The sequence below is a fragment of the Thermothielavioides terrestris genome, chromosome 1 (assembly GCF_000226115.1).
Source record: "Thermothielavioides terrestris NRRL 8126 chromosome 1, complete sequence".
NCBI lineage: Eukaryota > Fungi > Ascomycota > Sordariomycetes > Sordariales > Chaetomiaceae > Thermothielavioides > Thermothielavioides terrestris.
Genome location: NC_016457.1, coordinates 4,304,971 through 4,329,412, shown reverse-complemented (window position 1 = coordinate 4,329,412; position 24,442 = coordinate 4,304,971). Strand labels below are relative to the sequence as shown.

The 24,442-nt window shown below is 55.7% G+C and overlaps 6 protein-coding genes across 6 annotated transcripts; 3 read left to right on the top strand and 3 right to left on the bottom strand.

Moving 5' to 3' along the window:
* Nucleotides 1–62: 62 nt before the first annotated feature.
* THITE_2108379 (uncharacterized protein) lies at nucleotides 63–4,956 on the top strand. The gene is made up of 9 exons (XM_003649599.1): nucleotides 63–480; nucleotides 553–700; nucleotides 753–1,215; nucleotides 1,288–2,230; nucleotides 2,295–2,941; nucleotides 3,008–3,165; nucleotides 3,229–3,658; nucleotides 3,751–4,198; nucleotides 4,279–4,956. Exons 1-9 carry the CDS (start codon nucleotides 252–254, stop codon nucleotides 4,389–4,391), a joined length of 3,579 nt encoding a protein of 1,192 aa, XP_003649647.1. The 5' UTR covers nucleotides 63–251; the 3' UTR covers nucleotides 4,392–4,956.
* Nucleotides 4,957–5,438: 482 nt separating this feature from the next.
* Nucleotides 5,439–6,261, top strand: THITE_2108375 (uncharacterized protein). Its single transcript, XM_003649598.1, has 3 exons — nucleotides 5,439–5,582; nucleotides 5,648–5,743; nucleotides 5,857–6,261. The coding sequence occupies exons 2-3, from the start codon at nucleotides 5,660–5,662 to the stop codon at nucleotides 6,235–6,237; spliced, it is 465 nt and encodes a 154-aa protein (XP_003649646.1). The 5' UTR covers nucleotides 5,439–5,582; nucleotides 5,648–5,659; the 3' UTR covers nucleotides 6,238–6,261.
* A 493-nt stretch (nucleotides 6,262–6,754) lies between these two features.
* On the bottom strand, nucleotides 6,755–8,360 carry THITE_2041028 (glycoside hydrolase family 16 protein; the record flags this gene model as incomplete). The annotated part of the gene is made up of 6 exons (XM_003649597.1): nucleotides 6,755–6,852; nucleotides 6,925–7,427; nucleotides 7,504–7,703; nucleotides 7,871–7,917; nucleotides 7,979–8,032; nucleotides 8,120–8,360. 6 exons carry the CDS (start codon nucleotides 8,358–8,360, stop codon nucleotides 6,755–6,757), a joined length of 1,143 nt encoding a protein of 380 aa, XP_003649645.1.
* A 1,105-nt stretch (nucleotides 8,361–9,465) lies between these two features.
* On the bottom strand, nucleotides 9,466–11,530 carry THITE_70352 (uncharacterized protein; the record flags this gene model as incomplete). The annotated part of the gene is made up of 5 exons (XM_003649596.1): nucleotides 9,466–10,517; nucleotides 10,572–10,629; nucleotides 10,692–10,759; nucleotides 10,816–11,320; nucleotides 11,390–11,530. The coding sequence occupies 5 exons, from the start codon at nucleotides 11,528–11,530 to the stop codon at nucleotides 9,574–9,576; spliced, it is 1,716 nt and encodes a 571-aa protein (XP_003649644.1). The 3' UTR covers nucleotides 9,466–9,573.
* Nucleotides 11,531–12,067: 537 nt separating this feature from the next.
* Nucleotides 12,068–13,292, bottom strand: THITE_2108366 (uncharacterized protein). The gene is made up of 3 exons (XM_003649595.1): nucleotides 13,015–13,292; nucleotides 12,762–12,950; nucleotides 12,068–12,687 (listed from the first exon to the last, which is right to left on the bottom strand). Exons 1-3 carry the CDS (start codon nucleotides 13,165–13,167, stop codon nucleotides 12,397–12,399), a joined length of 633 nt encoding a protein of 210 aa, XP_003649643.1. The 5' UTR covers nucleotides 13,168–13,292; the 3' UTR covers nucleotides 12,068–12,396.
* Nucleotides 13,293–13,823: 531 nt separating this feature from the next.
* Nucleotides 13,824–18,703, top strand: THITE_2141433 (uncharacterized protein; the record flags this gene model as incomplete). The annotated part of the gene is made up of 7 exons (XM_003649594.1): nucleotides 13,824–13,904; nucleotides 14,036–15,648; nucleotides 15,723–15,887; nucleotides 17,629–17,686; nucleotides 17,791–18,418; nucleotides 18,488–18,559; nucleotides 18,624–18,703. 7 exons carry the CDS (start codon nucleotides 13,824–13,826, stop codon nucleotides 18,701–18,703), a joined length of 2,697 nt encoding a protein of 898 aa, XP_003649642.1.
* Nucleotides 18,704–24,442: the final 5,739 nt, after the last annotated feature.

Genomic DNA, 24,442 nt, shown 5'->3' with positions numbered 1-24,442 from the left:
ACGAGTGGAGCCACCTTTAAAACCGCCCCGCGCCCCTCGCTGGCTGGTGCCTTCCTGACAACTCGGCTACTCCAGGATGGTGAGTTCCCTTCTGGAACCAATCCGACCCGCCGCTTCCTTCATGGCTCGATTTTGTCTTTTCCCTCTCCCTCGCATTTAGTTATCTGCGGACTTTCACCATCCCCGCCCGCTTCAGCCAAGTTCCGTACGGACCGTCCCTCGCTGGTCCTGCCAAAACCCGCCCTCGCAACATGGACAGCGTGGACATGGACACCATGGGCGACACTGCCCGGCCACTCCACGCCCTCGCTAATCTGAGCCTCCAGGACGACAACCAGACCCCCGAGGCCGCTTCGCCAAACTCCATGATGGTCGATGCTCCTGAGGAGCATGTCGTCGAACCGAATGGCACTGAGCCAGATGATGTTGCCATCATCCACCCCGACAGCATGGACGTCGACACGCTTCTCGCGAGCGATTGTACGTTGACCCGTCATGCCCGTTGCCCCGCTTGCTTCTCCTACCGGGCCCCCGTGCGCTGACTCGCGCCAGACGAGGCCATGAAGGAGCACGTCCTCCAACCCCTGGCAGAGGAGCCTCGGATTCTTGACGACCAGGTACACACGTGGACGGTGGAAGGGTGGAGGGCGTTAAAACAGAAGGAGCATGGCCCAATATTCCACGCCGGTGGCTATCCATGGTACGCTACAACACGGGCGCGTTGCCTCGTGCTTCGTTAACACCAGGCGCAGGCGGATCCTCCTCTTTCCGTTCGGCAACAACGTCCCCGACCATTGCTCAATCTACCTCGAACACGGCTTTGAGGCGAACAACATCCCCGATGACTGGAGCTGCTGCGTGCAATTCGCACTTGTGCTGTGGAACAAGAATCACCCCAGCATCTTCTTCCAACAGACCGCCCACCATCGCTTTACAAAGGAGGAGAGCGACTGGGGGTTCACTAGGTTCCTGGAGTCGCGGAAGATGTTCAACACGGTCTGGGAAAATGCCGACCGACCGCTTGTTGATAACGACTGCATCAACATCAGCGCATACGTGCGGGTTGTCGAGGACGAAACGGGCGTCCTATGGCATAACTTCAACAACTACGACTCAAAGAAGGAGACGGGCTACGTCGGCCTCAAGAACCAGGGCGCGACGTGCTATCTGAATTCGCTCCTGCAGTCATTATACTTCACGAATGCCTTCCGGAAGGTTGGTTGTATCCCAGCGGCTTCGCCTCCTACCTACCGCGTCAGCGCACCCCCGCCAGCTAACATCTGATAGGCCATTTATCGAATCCCTACGCAGCAAGACGAAAGCATGAATAACAGCGCTTACACGCTGCAGCGGCTCTTCTATCAACTGCAAACCTCCAACACGGCTGTGGGCACCTCCGAGCTGACAAAGTCGTTCGGCTGGGAGACGCGCCACATCTTCGAGCAGCAGGACGTGCAGGAGCTCTCGCGCAAGCTCATGGAGCGGATGGAGGAGAAGATGAAAGGCACCGAGTTCGAGAAGGTGCTCCCGCAGATGTTCAGTGGCAAGATCAAGACGTACATCTCTTGCATCAACGTGCCATACGAGTCGAGCCGGGTCGAGGATTTCTGGGATGTCCAGCTCAACGTCAGCGGGAACGAGAATCTGCTGGATAGTTTTCAGGACTACATCCAGGTGGAGAAGCTCGACGGCGAGAACCAGTACTTTGCCGGCGACCAGTACAAACTGCAAGACGCCAACAAGGGCGTCATCTTCATGAGCTTCCCTGACGTCTTGCATCTGCAGCTGAAGAGGTTCGAGTACGACATCCAGCGCGACGTCATGATGAAGATCAACGATCGATACGAGTTCCCCGAGGAGTTTGACGCCTCTCCCTACCTGGACAAGGAGGCCGACAGGTCGGAACCCTGGGATTACCAGCTGCACGGCGTCTTGGTGCATAGCGGCGACCAAAATGCGGGCCATTATTACGCCTTTCTGAAGCCGAACAAGGAGGGCTGGTGGTACAAGTACGACGACGACAAGGTCACCAAGGCCACGAAACGGGAAGTTTTGGAAGAGAACTTCGGCGGTCCGATCAAGCTGCCCAACGGCCAGCTTCGGCCCCTAGGCAACAAGAAGGGGCCCCTGATGCGGCCGAACAGCGCGTACATGCTGGTATATATTCGCAAGTCGAGACTGGACAAAATCCTCTGTCCAGTAACAGCAGACGACACGCCGGAGCACCTCCGTGAGTTATTTCCCGTTCTGGTTTGTTGATTGAGCATATGGCGGGTTGCTAACAGGTTCTGCAGGACGGCGATTCGAGGAGGAATACGCCGCCAGGGAGGCCCGCCGCAAGGAGAGGGAGGAACAGCACCTCTATCTGGGAGTGAAGGCCATCACCGAAGAAACGTTCCGACATCATGGCGGCACTGACCTGACAGACTTTGATGCGACGCCAGACCAGAACCCGGCGGCGCCTAGGTTCTATCGCGTCCTCCGTTCGGCGACGATGCAAGACTTGGTGAACAAGATTGCTGCCGATCTTGGGCAGGACCCGAGACTTGTCCGCCTGTGGAATATGGTCAACCGCCAAAACAAGACCACCCGCCCGGATCAACCCGTGATGGACCTGCGTCCGTCTGTGGAGGAGACGTACAACAAGGCGGCAGCGCACAGGGAGCAGGCGCTGCGTGTGTGGGTCGAAACTACCGAGGAAGTTGACGCCGAGGGCAACGCTGTCTGGCCGACGTACTCGGGGCTGCCGAACGGGGTGGTTGTCAAGAACGACCTTATCCTGCTCTTCCTCAAGTGGTTCGATGCCGAGGCTCAAGCTCTGAGAGGGATCGGCCACCTGTACATGAGCAAGGAAAAGAAGGTTGAGGAGCTGATTCCCATCATCATGAAGAAGATGGGCTGGGAGAAACTGGCAAGCGATGAGAAGCTCCAGCTTTGGGAGGTAAGGTTCCCAATGCCCTCGGCCATTATCGACGAACACCTGATCGCTAATCGGTCGCTTCCGCAGGAAATCAAACCGAACATGATCGAAACACTGAAGGGGAAACAATCACTCAAGGCGGCGGAGCTCCAGGACGGAGACATCATCTGCTTCCAGCGGCTTCACGAGCGCAAGTCGAGGCTGGGCCTGGGCGACAAGAATGAGAGGCAATCGTCAGAGGAGGCGTAAGTTGCACAAGGCTCCTGATTTTTCTAACAGGCAGACGAGGCCGCTGACGCTGGTTATAGAGCGAAATCGCTGGATCGCGCCGAGGATGCACGCGAATACTACGACTTCCTTCTCAATAAGCGGACGGTCATGTTCCTTGCTCACCCACAAAAATGCGACCCCAAGGCGTACCCGCACTTCGAGATGGTTCTGAACGCCAGGATGAGCTATGACAGGCTTTCGGAGAAGGTTGGCGAGAAGCTGGGGGTGGAGCCGACACACCTTCGGTTCTATACGGTGAATGCCAGCTCCAACAACCCGAGGACGGCCGTCAAGCGGAGCCAGAACCAGACGCTCGGCAACATTCTCGTCCCGGCGGGGTACGGTCAGTTAAGTGTCAACCAACGGCACGACGCCTTGTTCTTTGAGGTGCTCGACATGAGCCTAGCGGAACTAGACACCAAGAAGAGCATCAGGTTGACGCTTCTGAGCGAGGGCATCACGAAAGAGGTCAGTGTCGCGAACTGGTGGGAGGAGCAGGGGGGCGGTGATGACGTGACGCTGGTGGTGCTAGCAGCTACGGGCTAACTTGTGTTCTTCAGGAACAACTCGACGTTCTGGTTCCCAAGAACGGGCAGGTAGAGGACCTCATCAACTGCTTGATCAAGAAGGCGAAGATCCCCAGCGAGGAGGAGGCCGGGCGGATCCGCATCTACGAGATCAGCAACCACAGGTTCTTCCGGGAGCTGGATCGAAGCTACCCGGTGATCAGCGTAAACGACTACACGACGGTGATCGCCGAGCGGATACCGAGCGAGGACGCAGAGGTTCAAGATCCGAACCAATTCATCTCTGTATTCCAGTTCCATGGCGAACCTAGCAGGGCGCACGGCATTCCCTTCAGGTTCCTCCTCAAGGAAGGAGAAAGATTTGCGGACACCAAGAAACGGCTGGAAAAGCGGACGGGGCTCAAGGGCAAGAGCTTCGAGAAGATCAAGTTTGCCGTTGTTCGCCGGGCATCCTTCTCAAGACCGCAGTACTTGACAGATGGTGAGCAGCGAGTTCTTCTTCTCCCTCCCTCTCTTCAACCACATCGCAGCCTGGAATCAGAGAGCTAACGCTCGGGTCAGATGACATCCTTTGGGACGTGGCGGCGAACTCTGACGACTGCCTCGGCCTCGACCATCCCGACCGGACGAGGTCGTTGCGTAACGGCGCCGGTGACTTGTTCCTCAGGGGCTAGTCCCGTTGCACATTCATGCATTGGGGCATGCAATGCTTGCCAAGCCGACGCCGCTGCGCATTGTGTATCCTTATGTCACGGCGCCCGGTTTTGGGTGTGGGGTTCGCTATTGGTCAAAAGTGGCGCCTTGGGATCAGAGTTACATGGTCCTGTCCACCATTTGACTCTTGGGCCAATTGTTTATTTCTTTTCTTTTGTTTTGTTGCTTGTTATCACGCTAACACAGAGACTTATATGTGAGCGTGGCATTAGGCATTGGGGTTGGCAGGCATCTTCAAGAGTGAGAGGGGCCGGGGTGGGTGGTGGGGAGCAGACCGGGTGGTCTTGGTGATAGCCGCAGCTTTTTTTTTGAAAGTGACAATACAGTAGGAGATTGGGCCTTGAAGTTCACATGCTGGCGATGCTGTGTATTCTCGCGTCCTCGAGTCCTCGTGGTACCTGCACAAACCAAGCCCGTCGTGGTAACCCAGCATATTCTTGCGTCAATACCGTCCTGTAACGTTACTCGATGCTACACGACATGTAACGTAATCTGGAAACCGAACGTACTAATCGGTACTCGAAGTGGTCAGGCGGTGGCGACGGGCAGAACAAGACTAGCGACGGCGATAAGCAACTTTTTGCCAGAGCGCCAGCGATAACCGGCGTGTCAGCGACGACAAAGCCGCAACACCGTAACGACCGCAGCACGCGACACTCCCTACTCCCTCGCTCACGCCCGTTTTCTCTCCTTCCTCGTCGTCCGCCGGTAGACAATTGCCCACACGATTCTAGTTCGCCATATATAGAATTCATCCGGACTTCGATCCGCGCTCTTGTTCAGATATCCAACCCATCCAACCCCCTGGGACACCGGACCAGACCAGACCAGCAACCGAAGCGAAGCGTGCAATCGAAGCCGGCACATTTGGACTGACCCCGCCCCGGAGACACACACATCAGAGATAGAAGACTCGACGCCGGCTGGGCCACGGGCGCGATGAATTTCCCCGGCGGGATCGGTGGTGGTGTCGGCGGCGGCGGCATCGGCGGCGGCATCGGCGGCGGCGTCCCGGGCATCCCTGGGGCGGGCGGGGCGCGCGCGGGCCCGGCCGCGCCGGGGTTTGATCCGAATGATCCCAATGTGAAATGGGTGTGTATTCCCACCTCCCCGCCCACCGCTGCTGTGGGCGGGTCGAACAATTCGTGGATGTAAGGGGGGTATGCGTTGCTGGCTGTGCTGACTGCGGTTTGTGTGACACGGGGGAATGGGGCAGCTCACCAACGCGATGGAGTCGTGCTACGCGAAAACGGCGATGAGCGGTGTGGCTGGGTTTGCGCTCGGCGGGTTGTTTGGCATGTTCATGGCCTCGGTACGTCCCGGTAGCATTTCTTTCTCTGAAAGAAGGCTTGGAGTGGCTGGAAACAAGACACGAGAGCTTGCTGACCGTCCCGGTGCTGGTTTGCGCTGTTGGTGCTGGTACAGATGGCCTACGACACGCCCTTCCACACGCCCGGCGCGCCGGGCGGGGTCTCGGGCGTGCCCGGCTCGGCGGCCGCCACGACGGTGTCGTCGCTGCCGCTGCGCAAGCAGCTGGCGCACGGGTTCAAGGACATGGGCGCGCGCTCGTGGAGCACGGCCAAGAACTTCGGCGCCGTCGGCGCCCTCTTCAGCGGCATCGAGTGCGGCATCGAGGGCCTCCGCGCCAAGAACGACATGGCCAACGGCGTCGCGGCCGGCTGCCTCACCGGCGCCATCCTGGCGCGCAACGGCGGGCCGCAGGCGGCCGCCGTCGGCTGTGCCGGCTTTGCCGCCTTCAGTGCCGCTATTGATGCGTGGATGAGGATGCCCAAGGACGAGGATTGAGCGCGGAAGGGAAGATGTGCGTGTGGTTCCTGGAGTGCTGGTGTATTATTATATGGCCTCTGTCGTTCTGTTCTGGCTGGGATGCTGGATAGGAGCGTGGGGTATTGGTGCCAATTGGGGAGGGTCTGTGTTCTGTTGTCCATGGCACTGGCGTTGGGGAGTCATTTGCATAGAGATGGGACGGGCTAAGGGGTACTTGCTTCTGGCTGGGCGCATAGACCTCGGGCATATATCCCCTTGGTAAGGGGCAGGCGGCACGGCCAGTGTCACTTGATCTGCTGAAGGCCGGATAGACGGCGGGTGTCAGGGGTAATTTCGTAATCTCCGCTACTCGCGATCTTTGAGAGAATGGTAAAGGGCTGACTTTGAAGTGGCAGCACTGCCAGCACGCAAATACAAACGCTGCCAGCCTCTACATTGTGTATTGTCTATATCTACTCATTGATGTAGACATACATACCCTTTGACTGCTCATCATAGTTATCGCATTCCCTGTCGTCCTACCAGCTTTCCCCGGCTACGCGGCCTTGTACACCTGGAAAGCCCCAAACTCCCAGTACGCATTCGTGAAAGCCAGAGGGTTGTTGGCCACATAATCGGTACAGTTCGACGGACCTACGCAGCGTCAGTCATGCGCCCCTCAAGCAAGCACTGAGAGGCATGGGAGACAAGACGGCGGCGACCTACAGCCCGACGACGCCCACACGGCGTTGGGCAGTTCGCCGCACAGGTCGATGTTGACGATGATGCTCTGGTTCCGGAAGTGGCTCGTCACGTCGCAGCTCGTCGACGGGAAATCGGCCAGCGGCGGACCCCAGGTGCCCGTGTCGGGCCCGGCGAGCTGCTCTGCCGCCGGCAGGGCCGTGATGACGCCCTTGCCGCCACCGCCGCCGTCCCGCCCCAGCACCCACACGCGGATGCCCTCGGCCCGCCACTCGAGCGCGACGACCCCGCCGCCCGCGGCGTTGAAGGCGGGCCCATACATCGCCGCGCCGCCCGTCACGGTGCAGCCCGTGTTGCTGTTGGTAGCGTTGTGGCAGTCGTCCTGCCCTGCCGCGCCGCTCATCTCGCGCCGCACGTCCGCCATGGTGCAGCCCGCCGTGGTGTGCAGCGCCGTCAGCCCGCCCGCGCTGGCCTGGTTGACCGCCTCCATCAGGTCGATCTCGCCGTTCTCGGGCCAGTTGCTGGGACTGAGGTGGACGTGTTAGTCGCTGGCGGAGGAAAAGGACAAAAGTGAGATGGGGTGGAGGGGGGGAAGGGACGGACTCTGTCAGCCACAAGGCGGGCCATGTGCCGCACCCATAGGGCGTGTGCTTCACGTCGAAGAGAAAGAGTCCCGGGCCGTACTGCGCTTTGGACTCGAGACGGACCGAGAAGCGACCCGTCGAAGCGTCCGGGTTGGAGCCGGGACCGACCGTGGTGTCGACGCGTATAATGGCGGTTGATTGGGTGGCGTAGGTGAGGTTCTGGGTTGTGGGAGTCAGTGATCGCGCGAAGATGCATTACACCACCGAGACGTTGCCAGTGTGTGTGGTTGGACAAACTGCTGCCCAGCAGAAAACGACGCTGGAAGAAGTTGGAAGGACTCTCTGTCTCGGAATCGAGCCAGGGAACCCCAGGGGGAGGGGCTTACATAGGTTGCGGCGTAGCCAGGATCGACGTAGTGGACGAACCCCTGGGCTGGAGCGCAGTCTGGTCAGTCTGTTGTCCTGGGCAGTTGTTGGTGTGGTGATGAGCATACTCGGGTCAGACCTGCTGAAGTATTCGAACTTGTCAAAGAAGGATGTGCCCGAGTCTGCCGAGTCGCCGAGTCAGTCAGCACCAACCCCTAGCCCCTGAGAGCCCGCCAATAACGCGCCAGTTGCCAACCTTTGCGACTTACATGTGTCGATCAGCGTATAGTTCAGCTGGGTGTAGTCGGGATAACTCGAACTGGTGCCGTCGGGGTTGTTGTTTCTCGTTGCTCTGACTCCGACAACGGCGCCGACAATCACGATCACGATCACGATGAGGGCCGTCACTAAGATCAGCCACGCCCTCCGGGACCAACTCCGGGGATTCCGTTGCGAAGGAGACGGCGATCCGGTTCCGTACACCGAAACGACCGCCTCGCCGGTCTTCATCTGAGCCAGCTGTTCGTGAACGAGTAGAGCGCTTGGTGATTCAGACAAGACCGGACATACCCATGAACAGGAGACCGCCACCCACGGCGGCAGCACACGTTTATAACGTTTGAATAACTCGCTACCACTCAACTCCGTCCGCTGATACAACCTACAGCAGCCGGGATCCGGGGCTAACGTGCCGAGCACACCAAGTTAACACGGTCCCTGCATGAACAAGCCCAATTTCGTATCTCGCCCAAAGGATTCACTCTCTGATTATACACTTTGATAGCACAATACTACCCGCCGGGAGAACCGATCAATACACACTCACCGGTTACCAAGACATCGTCCACCCACACCACCAACCGCGAGCCCACACAGTCGGGTGGCTGGCTGGCTCGCCCGGTTCCAGGATGACAAACGCAAAGGAACCACCGAGATGAAAGAAGCGAGTCCCGCCCGCTTAACATCGTAGCGTCCTGAGTTCGAGGACACGCATGGCATGTATTGCTCGCGCCGAATCCCGAGAGCTCCAGCGTTAAGCGTTATCCGGACGACGTATCATATCCGCGGATACGCTTCGCAGAGTGGGAAAGGAAAACGCCCAAGCAAGACACAGACCCTTTTGGGGGCCGCCAAGGATCCGTCGCCGCGGCGGAGTTCAAAAGCACAAGGTCCTCGCATGGCAGCCAGCCCGCGTCAGCACCCAACATCAATACGCAAGAAGGGAAATGAAGGGAGGAAGAAGGAACGAAGGAAGGAAAGAAGGAAGGAATTTTGGGTTAATGGCGGCAACGGCTCTGGTTTTAATGAGCCACTCCGGTTCAGGTGGCCGGCTAGCGGCCAGGACCGCCCAGCCATTTCCATTCCATTTCATGACATTTCCAAGCGATTCTGAGGGTGTGAGGCGAACTTTGTCATCAGGGGACCGAGCAGGCAGAAGAGTGAGAGGATGGGGGGACAGGAAGCTGCGAAGGATTCGGACCACGCTTGGCTTCGTCGCTTGGCTTCGTCTAGCTCGGCACACCCGGCAAGGGAAACCTTTTGACCACGGGAGGTCAAGGCAGTCGCAAGGAAAACCACACTCAAAGGGGTTCGTTATGGATACTGTGTAATGGTTGTGCATGGGAGGGTGTTTATTATAGAGACCCGGGCGCCGTAAGGCCGAGGAAAGTGGTGATACCGCCCTCTGAAAATACAACCACAGCCTGATCTGGTGGTCACCACCTCACTCATCATCATCCTCCACCCGACTCCTCTTGGACTGCCGCGAGTTCTCCCCCTCCTCCTGCAGCCCATACCCGCGCTTCGACGACGACGAGACCCCCTGCGACACCTCCGACAGGAACTTGTCCACGTTGAACGGGTCCGTCGTGTCCTTCTCGAACTGCACCGGGCCCTCCCTCGCCTCGGCCTCCTCGGTCCCCTTGAAGGTGCCCCGGCCGAGGGCCTCCCCGAACCTGCTGCCCTTCTGGATGCGCGCCATCTCCCGGTCGCCGGCGGCCTCGTCGTCGTCGTCCTCGACGTTCGCCCGCGGCCGGTAGATGCTGCTGATGGCGTCCTGCGCGGCGAACAGCGGCTTGTCGTACGGGTTGTCCTCGTTGTAGCCGCTGCCGAAGCCGCTCGACTGGTTGAACAGGCGCGAGTCGTACATGCTCTCGGCCGACTGGGTGGGCTTGGCCAGCCCGAGCGCGATCTTCTCCGAGATGTCGCGGTTCATCTCGCGCGCGAGCACCTGCGCCCGCCGCTCCGCGCCCATGCGCGACTGCCGCAGCTTGCGCTCCTCCTCGCGCATCTTCTCCCGGCGCGCCGCGCGCCGCTCGCGCTCCGAGTCGTCCGTCTCAGAACCCGACTCGGAGCCGCTGTAGGAGCCCGACCGCGACCGCGACCGCCGCCTGCCGGCTCCCGTCCTTTCGGCGCGGGCCTGCTGCGCGAGCTGGCGGAGATGCTCCTCTTTCTGCGCGCGCTCCTTCTCTGCTAGCCGCTGCTGCATCAAGGCTCGCTGCCGCACCTCTTCACGGGCATGTCTGTCGGCCATGAAGAGCGCTTCGGAGAACTGGGCGAACTTGTCGTTGATCTGGACATCTTGCAGTCCGCGGCCGTCGGCTGCCAGTCTCTTGTCGAGGGGAATTGTGAAGCCCTTCGGGTTCTTCCACATTGACACGGGCGGTGCTGCACGTTGTTAGAAGATGCCGCCTGCGCTGAGTCTGGGTAGGCGCTACTTACGAATGCGCCACGCTTCTTGGTCTTCGGCGGTGAGCTTTCTCGGTGGAGAGTGCATAACCTAATAAAAAGAGTCAGCAATCTGAAGGCATAAAAGCCAAGACGTAATCAGAATGGGCATACCGGTGGCGGAGGACTCGGCGGTCCCCTGGGAATCTTCTTGTGCTTGAACTTGGGCGGCTCCATTGGATCTGGGGAGAGTCAGCTGAGCCACCAAAGCACCAACGAGCAGGGGGTTTGCACATACCCCGTTGTCTCTCCACAATCTTCATGATCCTCTCCTGCTTCTTGGAGCTGTCCCCCATCTGCGCCGACGGCGTGTACCTCACAAACGTCGCCTCCCTCTTGCCGCCGACGTTCACATTCTTGGGCTTCTGCGCCGCCAGCGCGCCGCTGACCAGCGCGGCAAGTGCATTTTTCGTCCGCTCTGCCGTCGCCGCGACCTCGTCCTTGGAGGGACGCGAGAGGTCGAGGTCCCCGGCCTCGGCGCGCTGCCGCAGCGGGATCAGGTCCTTGAAGGACGCGTGAATGATGCGGTCGCCGCTGTGTCCCTGGCGCGCGATGGCCGTGTAGTCCACCTTGCCCTCGGCGTCGACCTGCACGACCAGCGCATTCGACTTGGAGGAGCCGTCGGTCTTGCCCCACGGGTACTGCGCGACGTGGATCTCGGGAAACGCGCCGCCATCGCCAAAGTCTTCCGGGGCGCGCGGACGCCAGCCTGCTCGGTTCGGGTACGGGGGCGGCCCGGCTCTCTGTCGGAAACTGATATCAGTTGACTGCTTCGTCGCTGCATCGAAGGGCCATTCGCGGGTCGCACCGACCTTCAATACGATTTGCCTCTCATCGATTTGATCTGCGGCAACAATTCGTGGCCCCCGCTGCTGCGTTCGTTGTTCCTCATGTTCGGAGCTGTGCTTGGGTTTCGGGAGGACCCGCGCAAGGCTTGTAGCTATTGAGGTCATCGCTGCCGTTGGTTATCTCGTCGTCCCCAAGTAGCCGTGATCGTTGAATGATTGTTAGCTGTGGGACTTGGGTCAGAGGCGCTGCGTACCGTTTTCTCATTGCTCTCGCAGGACCCACCTGGCCTAGTACCGCTTGAATCAATACACTGACGTGTAATCCATACACAGTACCTTACGGATTACGCCCTTTTTACACGCGGACCCACTTTGCGCCTCGACATGGCACAAGGCTCTGTACTGTGGGACACCAGGAGGAACTACGAGGCAGTCTCAGGTAACTTCGGCCGAGCAGCACCTTTGCCAGGCGCCATTCTTCCCGCCTGGTACTTTCTTGGTTCTCCAGCGTCCGCTATTGTGTCCTATTTTTCTCCTCCCCGAGGTCTCCTGTAATTCCCTAGTGCAACATCTGCGGCTTCGACATGCTCTTCGGGGACCGAGTACGTGATAGGCACACACTTACAACTACGACTGCTGCTGTGCTTCTCCATCTGTCCGCTTTTCTTCCGGCCTCTAACCTGACTCGACCCCTGCGGGGCAGTGTAGGAGGACCGGCCGGCACTGGAGCTTACCTGTTCGTGCTGGCGGAGAGCGCCAGAGACAGACTTCCGGCGTGTGAGCCCATGGGATGTCTGGGCTGGCGTCGTGAAGATCGCAAGTAGTGGTATGTCTCCCCAGCCGAGGTACAGTGCATCACGCACAGGGAGCACCGACAGATGGGCCGGCTGTCTGGAAATCATCCCTCGTAAACCGTGAGCCATCCCTAAGATACACACATGCCTTCATGCACGCAAGCCCAGTTTGCGATGTTGCGCCAGCCAAATCAGACAAGTTTTCGCTCCATAGAATCACCGGGTCCTCATGTCCCTTCATACGTAGCCCTTCCTGGCCCCCTGGAAGAAGAACCGGACAATAAAAACCTGCAGAGCGCCCATGCAGATGACCAGAAGGATCTGGATCAGGCTGAAGTTGATGATCCTCTTCTCTGTGCTCCGGACGGTGCTGAAGTTGCGGTTCTCGCGGGTGCGGAAGTATTTCTGGTTGCGGGTGATGGTCGACAACTGGCCCGAGATCTTGAAGAGCGACTCCTCGAGGCTGCTGGTCTGCTCGGGGGAGGCGCCTGGCTTCGCAGGCAGGCTGACGCGCGCCTCGTTCTCCACCTGGAGCGTCGCGGGTCAGGCGAGAGGTGACGGATAGGGGAGGGGAAGGGGTATCGGGGGATTGTTCTACTAACCGCGATCTCGAAGTCCACGAACTTCTCGGTGTAGGTGCTCATCTCGTTGTTGAAGCAGAACTTGTACTCGCCAACTTCCCTCGCGGTGAACACAAAGTCCCCTTGCCGTTCCTTCTCCCCGTTCATGATGTACTTCCCATTTGGCCCGGTCACCTTGTAGTCGACATCGAAGGAGCCGCCGGATTGCACCTGCAAGACGACGAATCAGCACCACACCAGAATGCACCAAGTATACAAATTCGGGCATGCATACTGCAAAGTAGAAGGCGATCTTCTCGTCAGGGTTCTTCGTGACCGTGTAGAAGCACGCCTCCTCGTTTGCATTGAGCTTGTACGTTAATGCTGTCGCCGCCGCCTGGACGGCCAACAGGGCCCAGAGACCGCATGAGAGCAGCGGCAGCTGCATCGCGAGCAGTGTGTTGGGAAATGCGTCGGGGGAATCGATGCGTTGCTGTGCGCTTTAGGACAGCTCACCAGACACACCGCCGACCTTACAAGCGCCACGGATCCAATGTTGCAGTTGGCAATGCGACCCACTTCGGCTTCCTCGCGGAACAACCAACGTCCCGGCCAGCCAAGCAGCAACAAGGACCTGTTTGTGGGTCCAAGCTCCCACGCTAAATTGGAGTGCCGGTGATGCTCGTTAGTGTAACACCCACAGGCGCCCGACGCTAACTTAGTTCACGCCCGGGACTACCCTCCACTCCATCGCCGTGGTGTGCACTAGGTAGAGGCCTTCTGCTTCCGGCAGTGACATCACCAACTAGCGACGGCCAAACCACACCACCCCTTCTGACTGTTTACGTCACGTCAAGACCCTTGGGGCTGGCCTTATGCTTAGAGTTCCGGGCTGCAATTACATACAAGGGTCCTTTCTTTCACACTTGATTGCTCAGTTATTACTTAATACTTTGGGCCTCACCTCGACGTACTCGTCCTCTTTTGGTTATCCGAGACCTGGAACGTAACATGATCTCCAGATTCGAGTGACGGAATCTGGCTTTCCAAGATCCCAGCATTAATGCCGAGATACGGGCTTGACAGACGCCCAAGATTGGCAACATGGCAGTACTGACACAGACGAAGGTCGCAACCGCGGCCTCAATCGCGCTGCGTGCCCTGTCATACATCTTCCTGCGATGGGTGAGTTGGCTTACCGGAGACATTGTGGAATCGGGAGAGATTGGTGCTGACGCAGAATCCTAGGCGTTAATTCCTGTAAGTGTACCACCAGGGTGCGTGCGCGAGGACATATCGGCGCTGACAACAGCAAGATCATCCCCGCCCTCGTTTTTACGCTTTTCGCTATCTATGTGCCTGCTCTCATCTCAAGCTACCGGAACGAGCCGAAGTGCGACTTGGTTGATGAAGTCGATGTCATGATCACTGAGACCGCCGTGGAGGGCGAGAACGCTGTGGAGAACGAAACCCAACCCGAAGAGAGAGGCGGCCGGTCGGCCAACGGCGACAAGGAGGTCGTTGCCGATGATGTTACCATCCGGGAAACCATTTCCATTGAGAACAGGCCGCTGAATGCCTGGCAGACCCTGCTGACTGGCGCGCCAAACCCACGAAGCCTGGCCCTGACCCTTGGCGCGCTCCTCCTCAACGGTCTCTGTGTTGGCTTCGTGGCCGACCGTCTATTCCGGGAGCGCTACTACCCCAATGACGGCCTGTCCTTCGTGAGGGTTGGCTATGTGTCTGAGAAGGAGGCCAAGCTCCTGATTCGTGAGCCAGACCAGTCCAAGATGCCCGTCAGCGTGGAGGTTCGCATCAAGGACCCCCAACCTCCGTTTGACAATCCGCTGTGGCAGAGCGCCGGCGGCGTGAGGTGGACGACCAACGATACTGACTACACTGCGGTCGTAACTGTCCCCTTGCGACACCCGAAGAGGAGGACATACGAATGGCGCACCTCAAACAACCATTCTGGCGAGTTCACGGTTCCTCCGCCGGCCGGCCATGCAGAGGACACCAACTACGGTCCCTTTACCTTCTTGTCCACCTCATGCATCGTGCCGCGGCTTCCCTACAATCCGTTTGATCATCCCCTTTCCATCCCGGGCTTCAAGCACCTCGCCAAGGTTCTCCCTTCGCTCAACGCCCAGTTCATGCTCTTCCTGGGCGACTTCATCTATGCCGACGTTCCGCGCTACTGGGACAAATCCACCGCATACTACCGCGAAAAGTACCGCCAAATCTACGCCTCCCCGGACTGGCCGGCCGTCGGCCAGAACCTCAGCTGGATCCATGTCCTCGACGACCACGAGATCGCCAACGACTGGTCCGCCAACTCGACAGGCGTCTACGACAAGGCCATCGACCCTTTCTACCGCTACCAGGCGGCGCTTAACCCGCCGCCGGCGCCCCAAGCCGGCGCGCGGACCGCCCGCGCCGGCAACACGGCGTACTTTGCCTTCACCCAGGGCCCAGCCAGCTTCTTCCTCCTCGACACGCGCTCGTTCCGCTCGAGCAACGCGCTGCCGACGGACGACGCCAACAAGACGATGCTCGGGCCGGACCAGCTGGCCGATCTCCTGGCCTGGCTGCGCCGACCGGAGCCCAAGGGCGTCAAGTGGAAGATCGTGGCCTCGTCCGTGCCGTTCACCAAGAACTGGCCGGTCAACGGGAAGGACACCTGGGGCGGCTTCCTCGCCGAGCGGCGGAAGGTGCTCGAGGTCATGTGGGACGTGGCGAGCCGCGGCGTCGGGGTCGTCGTGCTGAGCGGCGACCGGCACGAGTTCGCCGCGACCAAGTTCCCGCCGCCCGAGGACGGCGCCTGGCCCGAGAGCGCTACCGTCTGGGAGTTCTCGGTCAGCCCGCTCAGCCAGTTCTATACGCCTTTCCCGACGTACAAGCAGACCGATCGGGAGGATGTGTTGGTCAAGTATGCTTGATGTTTCTCATCATTCTGGAAGGTCTTCTTTAAAAGCGATATGGCTGGCTGACGTCCCCATGCAGGTACATCCACAAGGGTAACTCCAAGTTTGGCGCCATCACCATTGAGAACCTGGAGGGCGGCGAGCAGAGCAGTCTGAAGTACAGGCTATTCATCGATGGCGCAGAGGTGTGGAATACGGTTGTTCTGTCACCGCCGCCGGTTGTGGGCGGCAAGAGCAGTGGCTCGTTCTGGGACAAACTCAAGATTGGCATATAAAGAGAGGTTTGCGCGCGGGGGGGGGGGGGGGGTGGGAGGGGAGAATGGGGGGTTGTTGTACGGTCTGGACGTTCCGAGAGATTGATGGGTGAAATTTTCGTCGAATGTCAGGATGTCAGGAAGGCTGGAGGGGATACGCTTCAGTCGTTAGGCTTTGGAGTTTAATTATAGGGACTGCTTTGGATATTTTCAAGAGACTCTGTCGTCGCTGCTGTGCGCCATATCCCTCATCTTAATTCTGTTTGGCAATCCAACTGGGAGCTGTCGTTCCGTTGTGCGAATGCACTACCTTGTACCGAGGCGACAAGGGCCCCTCACCCCCCTTAGCTCCCCTGTTGTCACTGTACTGTACATACACTAACTATCCGCACGGAGTTCCCCGGGTTGCCGCGGGGCAACTGTGGGCCGCCTGCTGGAATCGACCTACCTTAAGGTACCTAGGTAGCATTCCGTACTTTACTTCGTCCAACCTCGGGTGACGGGAACTTCTCTGAACTGAGCAACCTTGAGGACCATCTTCTTAAAACACTTGAGTCTAACAGCAGCAGGCCGAGCACAATCGGCAAATATGAGATTTCTACAAGCCCTGCGACCGGCCCTCGTCCGGTGCGAGCTGCTGGCGAGGTCAGTTCATGCGCAGCCCGGCGTCGCGGGACCCAGAAGCTCGCACATCCAGGCGGGGGTGAGCGCGGAGCGTAGCGAAGCGAAGCTGATGATCAGGCTTCCCAGACCACCCCCCTGGGTTCGATCCTTGGGTAGCCCCCCAACTGTTCTCCCCAGGCGGCACTACCACCCGCACCCGGACGTCTACCGGCCCCGGCACGCCCGCCGGGACCGTGCCGCCCTCGGTGAGCTCCACGGTGACCTCCAGGGTGACGCCTTCAGTGACGTCCACGATGAAGTCCACGGTGACCTCCAAAACGTTGACTCGATGAGTGTTCTTCACGAAAACCCCGACCCCGGCCAACCGGTGTCCCTCGCCAAAGACGGGGCCAGCCTTGTTTTCTGCCGGCCTCTGCGCAGGCCGAAGCCTAGCTCCAAGGCCCCGAAGCCGCGCACTCTGTGAGTGGCGTCCGTGTGTCCCCTCCCCGGTGTCTAGGTGGCCATGAGGCCGCTGCGTTCCCTTGATTTTGTAGGAACATTCGGCGTGAAGTTTGCTGCCCGCGTGCTTGGCAGCTTGGCCAGCTGGCTTTTTGAGGAAACTACCCGGCTGACTGAATTGGCCGACCGGTCTCCTGGTCGTGAAAGTCCGTTCATCTGGCTTCGGTAAGTCCGGTTCAGCTCGCCGGGGCGGCAGCGTCTGGTTCTGAACGGTGGCGAACGAGCCAGGGACAACTGCCGGTGCGCCGAATGCGTCAACCAGGCCACTATGCAGCGGAGCCTGAACACCTTTGATGTATGTACGGGGACGGCGCCGCTCTGCCTTGCTTTACGCTCACGCGGCGTCAGATCCCCCGAGATCTTCGCCCTACTAAGTTCACCGCGAACAAGTCTACCGTCACTTTGAAATGTGGGTTGCCGCGTTCCATGCAGACGTTTCTAGGGCGCGCTCCGCTGACGGCCTGCAGGGTCTGATGGCCACGAGAGTGTCTTCCCCTGGGGGTTCATCGAGAATTCGGGCAAGATCACCCACCTTCCCCGAGAGAATGTGTAAGCATGTTGTGCATGAACACCAAGGCGGCTTCATACTGATACCATCGACAAATGCAGCATCCAGATGTGGGACTCTAAGATTGCGAAGTCGCTTCCAACCGTCGACTATGAAGCAGTCATGAACACGGAAGAGGGAGTTGCTAAGTTGACGGATACTATCGTCAGTTTTACTCTTGCCTTGGATCTATTGGTCGGTGCCAGAGTCTGATGGGAGAACAGAAACGAATCGGCTTCGTCATCGTTGAGAACACCCCGTTCGACGACCCTAACAGGACGAAGGAGCTCCTAGAGCGCATTGGACCTATCAGGGTCACGCACTACGGCGGCTTCTACGACTTTACCCCGAACCTTGCCATGGCCGACACGGCTTACACCAACGAGGCCCTGCCACCCCACACCGACACCACCTACTTCACCGAACCTGCCGGCTTGCAGGCTTTCCACCTGCTTTCTCACCAGCCGGCGCCCGGCGCCAGTGCTGACGAGGCCGCGGTCTCCGGCGGCAAGACGGTGCTCGTGGACGGGTTTCAGGCAGCGCGGTTCCTACAGCAAATTGACAAGCCGGCCTGGACTACTCTGACGAAGGTCGCAGTCCCCTGGCACGCCAGCGGGAATGCGGGGATAACCATCGCTCCCGACAAGCTGTACCCAGTGCTAGAGCTCAGAGGACAGCTAGGTCCCAATGGCGTGCATAGGATACGGTGGAACAATGCGGACAGGGGTGTGGTTCCATTTAACTGGACGGAAACCCCTCAAATGTGGTACAAAGCCGCGCGGAAATGGAACGAGCTTCTGTCGAGGGAGGACTTTCAGTGCTGGCTCCAACTGGAACCTGGCAAGGTGCTCAGTAAGCTCTCATCGCCCAGCGCTGGTCAGTTTAGTGTAGGATCGCGATGGGCTGACTGGCCATGTTAAGTTTTCGACAACTGGCGCGTGCTCCACGGCCGCAGCGCTTTCACGGGTATCAGGAGGATCTGCGGAGGATACAGTGAGTTACCTGAGCATGAGAGATTCCGTTATCCTTGCGAGCCACCAGCTGACAACCGAGCCAGTCAACAGAGACGACTTCATCTCCCGCTGGAGAAATACGAACTACAAGCGGGAAGAAGTCATTGACAGAGTTTTGGGGTAGAGGCCATTCCGGTCGAGGCTTTGATACGAAGCTGGCTCTCTCTCTCTCTCTGTGTGTGTACATACCTCTGTGCATCAATAGTAGAGCAACAGAGCTGCGGGTCTTCCGCTGGTGCCCGTTGTTGGGAAGTCCCTCGGCAAAGTAGCAGCCATGTAGATACACAGTATTGCAGCCTCTTCCGCTCGGTTCCTCCAGACAAGTTCCGGTGTGAATACTAACCCGCTAGCCCGCCGTGCTCTATGCAGGATTATGCGACCGAGCGTCGAACAAGAACCGTCATCCCGGACACTTCACCGTCTCCTCGGCTCTCCGGCCAACATGCCACCGCTCCGGTTCCGGGATCCCCGTTCCGTCTCCACCAATGCCATCATCCCGCATGAAGTCTGCACTCCACTTCCCCTTCATCCCGTACTCTCTTTGTTGGGCACCGAGCGCACCACACCAGTTGCCCCTCCCTCTTACACAACTACGTGGAGAAAGGGTCAACACGGTACCTGACCTGTGCTATTGTCGTTTGCAAGCACCAGGTTAAAGTGGGTCCAGATGCCTGCAACACACCCCCAATTTGAACAACAACAGGAGCCAACAGTGGGCAACCATCGCCATCGATCTTGAAGCTATAGATACTGCAAAAAACGGCCCAGATAGCCATTTTCTAGTGTTTTCGAGTGCCTATTGATGTTTTGATACTTCCTTTTTAGGCATCTCCTCTGTTGTATACGTCGGAGGCGCTACACGTACTGCGTAGGCGAGCAATGCCTACAACAACGCCTACAACAACATAGGCATAGAACCACTTGAATCACTGTATTGGGCACAAATTCGAAGCTCTTAATGCATTTGGCAATATCTTGATGATAGCGTATTGTTTAGATACTTCCTTTTTTAGCGTTTCCTTCCTATATCGCGGGTATCGCTAGCACCGTAGCATTGTGGCTATATCGCTAGCACCGTGGCATCATAGCTATATCGCTGGCACCATGGTATTGTAGCTATATCGCTAGTACCGTAGGTATCGCTAGCACTATAGCATTGTAGCTATATCGCTAGCATCGTAGGTATCGCTAGTATTGCGGCATTATAGCTGTATCGCTAGCATCGTGGGTATCGCTAGCACCGTAGTATTATAGCTATATCGCTAGCACTATAGCATTATAGCTATATCGCTAGCATCGTAGGCATCGCTAGCACTGTAGCATTATAGCTATATCGCTAGCACTATAGGTATCGCTAGCATCGCGGGTATCGCTAGCACCGTAGTATTATGGCTATATCGCTAGCATCGTAGGTATCGCTAGCACCGTGGCATTGTAGCTATATCGCTAGCACCGCGGTATCATAGCTATATCGCTAGTATTACGGATATCGCTGGTACTGTGGCATTGTAGCTATATCGCTAGTACTACGGCATTGTGGCTATATCGCTAGCATTGTAGGTATCGCTAGCACCGTGGTATTATAGCTATATCGTTGGTATCGCGGGTATTGCTAGCACCGTAGCATCATAGCTATATCGCTAACACTGTAGCATTATAGCTATATCGCTAGCATTGCGGGTATCGCTAGCACCGTAGTATTGTAGCTATATCGCTAGCACTACAGCATTGTAGCTATATCGCTAGCATCGCGAGCATCGCTAGTACTGTGGCATTATAGCTATATCGCTAGTACCATAGGTATCGCTAGCATCGTAGGTATCACTAGCACTGTGGCATTATAGCTATATCGCTAGCATCGTAGGTATCGCTAGCACTGTAGCATTGTAGCTATATCGCTAGCACTATAGCATTATAGCTATATCGCTAGTATCGTAGGCATCGCTAGCACCGTAGCATTGTAGCTATATCGCTAGCACCGTAGTATTATAGCTATATCGCTAGCATCGCAGGTATCGCTAGCACTATAGCATTGTAGCTATATCGTTGGCATCATGGGTATCGCTAGCACCGTAGCATTGTAGCTATATCGCTAGCACCGTAGTATTATAGCTATATCGCTAGCATCGCAGGTATCGCTAGCACTATAGCATTGTAGCTATATCGCTAGCACTACGGCATTGTAGCTATATCGCTAGCATCGTAGATATCGCTAGCACCGTAGCATTATAGCTATATCGCTAGCATCGCAGGTATCGCTAGTACCACGGCATTATAGCTATATCGCTAGCACTGTGGTATTATAGCTATATCGCTAGCACCACGGTATTATAGCTATATCGCTAGCATCGCGGGTATCGCTAGCACTACGGCATTGTAGCTATATCGCTAGCACTACGGCATTGTAGCTATATCGCTAGTATCGTAGGCATCGCTAGCACTACGACATTATAGCTATATCGCTAGCACCGTAGGTATTGCTAGTACCGTAGCATTGTAGCTATATCACTAGCATCGTAGGTATCGCTAGCACCACGGCATTGTAGCTATATCGCTAGCACCGCGGCATTATAGCTATATCGCTAGCATCGTAGGCATCGCGAGCATCGTAGGTATCGTAGTCACTGCAGTAGCGGTCGAGACGGCGTTCGGTATAGCGGTCAGTTCGGCGGTTGGCACCTAGGATATTAAACAATAGTTCGGTATAGCGGTTAGCACAGTAGTCGGCATAGCGGTTGGCACCCAGGATATTGAATAGCGGTCGGCACCATAGTCTACGCCCTGGATATCGAACGGCGGTCGGTATAGCGGTTAGTACGGCGGTCGGTACAGCGGTCGTTGCCTTAGATATTGAACAGCGGTCAGCACCGTGGTCTACGCCCTAGATATTGAACGGCGGTCGGTACAGCGGTCAATACAACGGTCGGCACAGCGGTCGGCACCTAGAATATTGAACGGCGATCGGTTTAGTGGTCTACGCCCTAGTTATCGAACAGCAGTCGGCATAGCGGTTGGCATGGCGGTTAGCATAGCGGTCGTTGCCCTAGATATTGAACAACGGTTGACACCGCGGTCTACGCCCTAGATATCGAACGGCGGTCGGTACGGCGGTCAGTATAGCGGTCTACGCCCTAGTTATCGAACAGCGGTCGGTATAGCGGTCGGTACAGCAGTTGGCACCTAGGATATTGAACAGCGGTTCGGTACAACGGTCTACGCCCTAGTTATCGAACAGCGGTTAGTACGGCGGTCGGCACCTAGGATATCGAACGGTGGTCGGCATAGCGGTCAGCACAGCGGTCGTTGCCCTAGATATTGAATAGCGGTCGACACCACGGTCGGCACCCAGAATATCGAACGGTGGTCGGCACAGCGGTCAGCATAGCGGTCGGCATAGCGGTCGGCGCCCAGGATACTCAACAGCGGTTACAGATATCGTAGTTATCCTAGCTATCGTAAGCACATCGTAGATATCGTAGGCATATAGTATATAGGCGTTGGTCGCCTACGTAAAGTGTTTTAACGGGCCCGATATACGCAACAGAGGAGATGCCTAAAAAGGAAGTATCAAAACATCAACAAGCACTCGAAAACACTAGAAAATAGCTATTTAGGCCTTTTTTTGCAGTATCTACAGCTTCAAATTCGATGGCGATAGTTGCCCACTGTTGGCTACTGTTGGCTACTGTTGTTCAAATTGGGGGTGTATTGTAGGCATCTGGACCCACTTTAACCTAGTGCTTACAAACGACAATGGGATCTTTGCGCTAACGAACCTAGCACATAAGATGAAAATAGGGCGATTAGGCCCGCTCTGTGTACCCGAGGGCTAAAGGAAAAGTAGGTATTTTCACAGCCCTCTCTTCTTCTAGAAGAGAGGGGCACAAAATTGCTAGACACCCCAAAAAAACCGGACACCTCCGCACCTATTTTTATATATAATCGCGTCCTAGCACAAAGTATCGCAATTTGTAACCACATCAATTCGACCACCCTACAAATACGTAGGATAGCTTAAAAAGCTTAAAAACGCAATAAAATTCGATCTAGATCAAATTGAAATATACTTATATAATACATAGCCGGCTTACGTACCTTGACTACGCGCCCCGACTACTCCCCTAACTACACGCCTCTAACTACTACCTACTTACTACAAGGCGGCTAAACCTATAGATACTAGCTCGCTATTGCCATCTAGGTATATCTATATATATAGCGAACTATTACGATCCTCCCTAGCTACAGATTCTTAGTATTGAGCTTCCTACGCTATATACCTCCTCGCTTTGTATACCCGCCACTTCGCAATAAGCCTATTGATCCTATTGTAGACCGGTTAACGAGCGCCTTTACTATTATAAGTACTTCTATATAGTAGAGGCGAATTAGTATCATCGTCGGCATTATCGTTAGTATTATCGTCGTTAAATTGTATCTAGGAGAGGCTATTATCTTCGTCGGTAAGTAGCTCCTATTTATCGCCTACTTAGATACTACATTACGTTAGCTCTAGCTCTAGCATTGGGAAATTATATAGCGGTCGCTCTAGCCTATAGGTATCTGGTTCTTCGCCTATTATATCGATAAAGAAGAAGGGCTTAGATAGAGGATCCTCGCTATACTATATATTGAAGATTGAACGGTCGTTGGGATTAAAAGGTATAATATCGTTGGTCTAGCTAATCTTTTCGAGGAATTCTTCGAAGGTTGCTATCTATAGGCGGTTATTGCCTATAACCTTGTTGCTTAGTATCCTTTTCCACTCTATCTATTCCTTTTTAAGCTCCTTTTCCCTAGTATATACAATGTTCTTCACTGCTTTACAAGATTCCTTAGTAACAGCCTCTATATACCTCCGATCGTAAGTAGCCTATATATAGTAGATATCTTCAACGAATATACTAGTAATAATAGCGCTAGATAGCTAGACTAAACGCCCTTTAGCTCGCTTTACGATGTACAATGCTAGCTATTGTTTATTGTCGACTATAAATATAGTAAGGTACTCCTATATAAGCTAACCTTCTTATATTATAGTAGCGATATCTATAATATAATGGCGTGTTAGGGAGCTGAATATATTGTTGTACTTAGTTTAAAGGTGTTCAACGCCTTTGGTAGCCGACTCTTAGCGATCCTACTTTGGAAATAACGAAGGATATACTACGTTATTAGCTTAGAGGTCGGCATCTTCGAGCTTAGCGATATAGATAGTATAGTTCGATAGCTATATCCCTGACCTTATAAAGCCAAAGATAATCCTATTCTTTGTAAAGCCTTTATCAACAATTTGCTAGTTGTATATTAGAACTGGTAATAGGTTTAGCTCTAGGTAAGGCAATGAACTTAGAGGTTCTCAACGAACTATATATATATAAAGGTTAGCTCGCTTTAGCGAACTACTTAACGAAGGTATATTTGATATACCTTCTTGATATATTGGAATACGCCTATATCTATTGGCTATATCTTATATAATGAATACAGTAGTAGGAACTCGATAATAATGTTGTATATAAGGCAGTATTTGTAGATATTCAACGTATAGTGCTCTAAAAAGCTATCTATTACCAATAGGTAGTAGATACGATCTTTAGGACGTATATTATTCCACTTAGATTCTACAATATTGTCAAGGCTCTAGAAGCTATATACGCTATAGCTAAACTACTCTTTGAACGTAAGCTCGTACACCTAAACGATAGGATAGTATTAGAAGGAGTGTTTGTTAAAGTGCTAGATCTAGTTGGCTATAATGTCATAGTTATTGAACGCTATTTCCAAGGCGTTGAATTGTATCTCGCTATTGAGGCTATCGACATTCTAGTTCTTGTTTAGCTACTACTTGAAGATGCTATAT

Excerpts from the sequence above, each read along its gene's own strand:
- THITE_2108379 (XM_003649599.1), top strand. The coding sequence starts at position 252 with ATGGACAGCGTGGACATGGACACCATGGGCGACACTGCCCGGCCACTC. Across the intron at positions 2,231-2,294 it reads CGACACGCCGGAGCACCTCC|GACGGCGATTCGAGGAGGAA; the intron begins GTGAGTTATTTC and ends CAGGTTCTGCAG. Across the intron at positions 2,942-3,007 it reads AGAAGCTCCAGCTTTGGGAG|GAAATCAAACCGAACATGAT; the intron begins GTAAGGTTCCCA and ends TCGCTTCCGCAG.
- THITE_2108375 (XM_003649598.1), top strand. The coding sequence starts at position 5,660 with ATGGAGTCGTGCTACGCGAAAACGGCGATGAGCGGTGTGGCTGGGTTT. Across the intron at positions 5,744-5,856 it reads TTGGCATGTTCATGGCCTCG|ATGGCCTACGACACGCCCTT; the intron begins GTACGTCCCGGT and ends GTGCTGGTACAG.
- THITE_2108366 (XM_003649595.1), bottom strand. The coding sequence starts at position 13,167 with ATGCAGCTGCCGCTGCTCTCATGCGGTCTCTGGGCCCTGTTGGCCGTC. Across the intron at positions 12,951-13,014 it reads AGATCGCCTTCTACTTTGCA|GTGCAATCCGGCGGCTCCTT; the intron begins GTATGCATGCCC and ends GTCGTCTTGCAG. Across the intron at positions 12,688-12,761 it reads TCGTGGACTTCGAGATCGCG|GTGGAGAACGAGGCGCGCGT; the intron begins GTTAGTAGAACA and ends GCGACGCTCCAG.